The sequence below is a fragment of the Orbicella franksi genome, chromosome 2 (genome assembly GCF_964199315.1).
Source record: "Orbicella franksi chromosome 2, jaOrbFran1.1, whole genome shotgun sequence".
NCBI classification, from domain to species: Eukaryota; Metazoa; Cnidaria; class Anthozoa; order Scleractinia; family Merulinidae; genus Orbicella; species Orbicella franksi.
In genome coordinates, this window is record NC_138146.1 from 33,435,283 (window position 1) to 33,439,459 (window position 4,177).

At 39.9% G+C, this 4,177-nt stretch overlaps 1 protein-coding gene across 1 annotated transcript; it reads right to left on the reverse strand.

Annotated features, from left to right (window-relative positions):
* Positions 1 to 535: 535 nt before the first annotated feature.
* Positions 536 to 3,870, reverse strand: LOC145469728 (uncharacterized). Its single transcript, XM_081453516.1, has 3 exons — positions 3,580 to 3,870; positions 2,065 to 2,408; positions 536 to 1,127 (listed from the first exon to the last, which is right to left on the reverse strand). Exons 1-3 carry the CDS (start codon positions 3,846 to 3,848, stop codon positions 793 to 795), a joined length of 948 nt encoding a protein of 315 aa, XP_081309642.1. The 5' UTR covers positions 3,849 to 3,870; the 3' UTR covers positions 536 to 792.
* Positions 3,871 to 4,177: the final 307 nt, after the last annotated feature.

The window sequence follows — 4,177 nt, forward strand, 5'->3', positions numbered from 1 at the left end:
GCCTGTGAAACAGCAGCTCATTGTCTTTAATTTAACCTGACAAATAACTTTAGACTCAAGTCAACTTCTAGTCATTGCCGAACTTGTAATTTTTAACCTATAACTTAGTTTTTTAGAATTTTAGTTTTTAAGCTGTAATTTTCACTTTTAGCGTGTAACGTTCATTTTTTATGTATTTTAATTGTAATGCGCATTTGAACATATACATATGGAATTTGCGCACAACAAATTCATAATTATTATTATTATTATTATTATTATTATTATTATTAACGTGAGAGACGAGCGTAGCTAGGTCTGCTTTAAAATTAATTAATTCTATAACTACCTTGATTGGTAAAACCGTTATATTGCACTTAATGATTGTTGGCAAGCTGTTTTACACAGCCGTGCCTAAAACTAGCAGAAAACTGACCGTCTCATAGGATAAAGTATGACTTCCTAAACGTGGCTACATACGAGGACGTTCCGTTTAACTCCAGCATTATCCCCACCCACCCACCCACTCCCCCCCCCACCCCTCTTAACCCTCCTGAAATGAACAAACGTTTGGAAAAGGTAAAGTAACTTGTTACAATGGGCGTCCTATCAGGACGAAATATAACCGAAACGAAAAAATTTGGCTAAACCATCCATATCAAGTAATTAGTCGCTTAGCTTTGAGTGAAAGATTTCCACGTCAGGGATATCAGTTAAACATGGGAGTGGAAAAAAGAAGTATAAATTTTGTTCACCAGTGGAAAAACTACAGGAAGACATTCAAACGAAAAGTCCCAGTACTTATTTTTACCACTACGACAGAGGTTCTTTATGATCATCATCTTGTCCAGTAACGATCTTCCCTGGTATCGTACGGCAACTCCACAGTCTTGCTGCAGCAATCTTGGCTCCTTGATAAAAGCGCGGATAGTGATAGGCATAAACTCCAATGAATATTACGGTCTGGCCATAAATCAGCAACCGAGGCGTAAAGAAAAAGATAATCTGGTGTCCAGGCCACAATTTGAAGTCTCCGCCCGAGATCTCGGTAAGACGAGCTGGACTGGTACAGAGACAGATGGTCAATGCGAGTGCGCAGCACATCGAACGTAGATTCATCTTGACGTGACCACCGACATCATCTGGGCCTTGGAAAAAAATAATGTATTTCGGTAAGTCAGTTAAAACCCGAAGGGGATGGGTTGTGAGAGGAAGTAAAACCTGTAGATTCCGCGCTTTCTTGATACCCAATATTTATTTTGAACAGTAACACTTTGTTTTCCGCATTTTGACAATTCAAGTTTCTATCATTATGCTCACACGCAGCCTACGTTCTCAATTTGTAAATCGCTATTTACAACCGCAGACAACTCTTTATTACGATTATCTCTGTACTAGAGACAGTCCGCAGAAAAGGGGCTATCGGTGAATAGTCAACCAGAATATAATCAGTCTTGCAATATTGACGGCAGGTTTCATCTAAATATCGTAAATTTCTGATAATAGCTCATACTTGACCAAAAGGCTTTTGTGTTGGACTTATTTTCCAGGGGCTTATCATGGAAAGAATAGTGTCAACGTTGGGTTTATGTTTGGCAGGCAAACTACTTCCGAAAATGGTTAGATGAATACTTGAAAGCCACACGAAAAACTTCTCTGAACATTGCGATAGGAAGGCTAAAAAGGGCATTACCTGAGGAGACTATAAAATATATCACAATATAAAATTCAGAAAAATCTGTACAATTACTTGGGACTGATAATCTGAAGAATTTCATCTTTCTTTTAATGAGACCTATGACTAAATGGGCCTCAATCCGGGGGGACTAATCATCGGTCACTTGTCTATTGATTCGAGGGGGGGCTTATCTTGAGCTTATTTTCGGCGGAGAGGAACATGGTTATCGCCCAGGGGGTTTTATGGAACGGATACATGATATCAGTTTTATTTTTCAGTATTATCCCATTTTAATTATGAGCTCAAAACTCATAGGAACGAGCCACCAAAAAAACCTGAACAAATTTTGTTAACGTGGTTGAAATGATTTTGTACAAGATAAAATGAAGGCTTCGTTGCTACCGTACCCGCTTTGTGGAGGGCTTCATAGTCTGGATGTTCGACGTACTTCCCGTGATAAAACCAAATGGCGAGCAGAGGCAAAATGGCCACGTACACTTGTTCAGTCCACTGAAACATCCACATCATTCCCAAACTTGGATCGATCAGTGTACAACGCGTGCACCCCTCCGGAGTCTGTTCAAGGGTGGTGAATAACAGGGGGCACATGAACAATAGGGATACGAACCAAGTGCTGCGCCAGTTGATTGGACTGTTGGGGTAGCCGTATGGCGTGAAAGCATCGCGTACCAAGTTCAGGATGTGATTTGCTATGGCCATGTACATAGCTCGCTCAACAAAAAAATTCAACCTGCAGATAAATTAAAAGCGGTGTTAAGTGTCATGTTTACTGCAGTTTTATTTCCATATTTATGAAATAATGAACGACGCGGTGCGCGAGTCCGCCTTTACAAATGCTGATCCGAACACGAGGGGGCATACGGATGAGTTGGTATTCATCCTCTTTAATTACACCGCAGATCTATAAAATTCGGAGAAGACATTGTGTCCTTGAATCCCTTTACTGGGAGCTATTCGTTCGGTCATCAATCGAACTATCCGTGTATTGACCATCTCATTATGACCTCCTTTCAGTAAGTTGACCGCTGAAGATTACACTTCTTTGTCTGTGAAGCCAGGATTCGTCTAAAATAGGGTCCCAATTTCGGTATCTGGCCTAAAAATTAACCTTCATCGTTAAATAAGAGAGCCGTCAACCGTCAAACAAGAAAAAAATACTGTCAGCCGTCACACAACCAAAAATCTAACCATCAACCCGTCAAAAAGCTATATATTTTAGTCGTCAACCAATCGTCGAAGGTAACCTCCCAATGAGACCCGATTAAACCGCACGGCTGTTCATCTAGAGGTAAACTCCCGGAAAACAAAGCTGAAGAAGCGTGAGCGATTGGTCGAGTCATAGGCAAAAAGGTTCTTCGTTAAAAAACCCTAACCAGCTGCTAGTTGTTATCGGCAGCTATTCTTAGAACATTATTCCAGTCCGTCAAATGTTGGCTGGAGTTATGCAAATTTTTTGGATCTTCCCAGACGAGAAGTTCATTAACTTGTGTCTAACTGGTGATTAGTGTAGTCAAAACTTTCTCGTTGTTCCCTGCAGCTTTATAGCCATAAAAGTTTACTTCTGCAGTTTGAAAAAAAAGTCAATCGCTTGCGAATCGAATAAAAGTGCCGCGAATAAAGTATTCAAAATACAATATGCATAAACGGTTCTTGTCTTATTCCAGTACTGATAATTGCAAGACAGTTTTTCCGCTTAGCGATTCGCATGTGTTACTCCACATTTAAAAAGACTCCTTGGAAAATATGAGAACAACTCAAAAGAAGGAAACGTAAAGAAAAAAATTCTTATTATTGCGCAGGCATTTTAGCGCACGAGGGGTTAGAATTTGAAGGGGCGTTTGTGTTCAAACTTCGTACCAGTTTTTAAATATAGTTTTTCTTTTTAAAGCGTGTGGGTTTACCTGCAGAAATGCTCCCCGAAAAACCAAGAACCTCCTGAAGTGAAGCTGATAACGTCGAGTGGCATACGGATCAAGAGGATAAGGTTTGCAATAGAGTAGTGCAAAAGATGGCCATTGTAGATCAGAACTGGGCAGCCTTTTAAATTCACCAGCTCTTTACAACTCAGTAAAATAAAGAGGACGTTGCTTGTCAACCCAACGACGAATACGACGAAAAATATCAGGAATTCCAAGAACTGGAATTCACCACCACAAGTCACGGTAGGCATGTTCGGCGAGGAAGACGTGTTGAGTTCGAAAGGGAAGAAACAACTTCTGAGTATTCAGTGAAAATTATGACAAGCAGTTCACTTGACAACAGAACAAAGCAATAAACCGATCCTCTTAGTTAATTGCCTAAAAAAAGGCATGTGGTCAAACAAAACGGCTTATTTTGCATAAGATCGATTTCAGTTTAAACAGCAGGAATAAGGTTAGCTGAACGGCATTGGTGAGCTTTTCATAACATCTGTTTTGACCCAAGCTAATTTACTAAACTCACTCTTATGATGAAAGAAATAATAAATAGTCAAGACTAAAGGGAAAAAGGCTGGCAAAA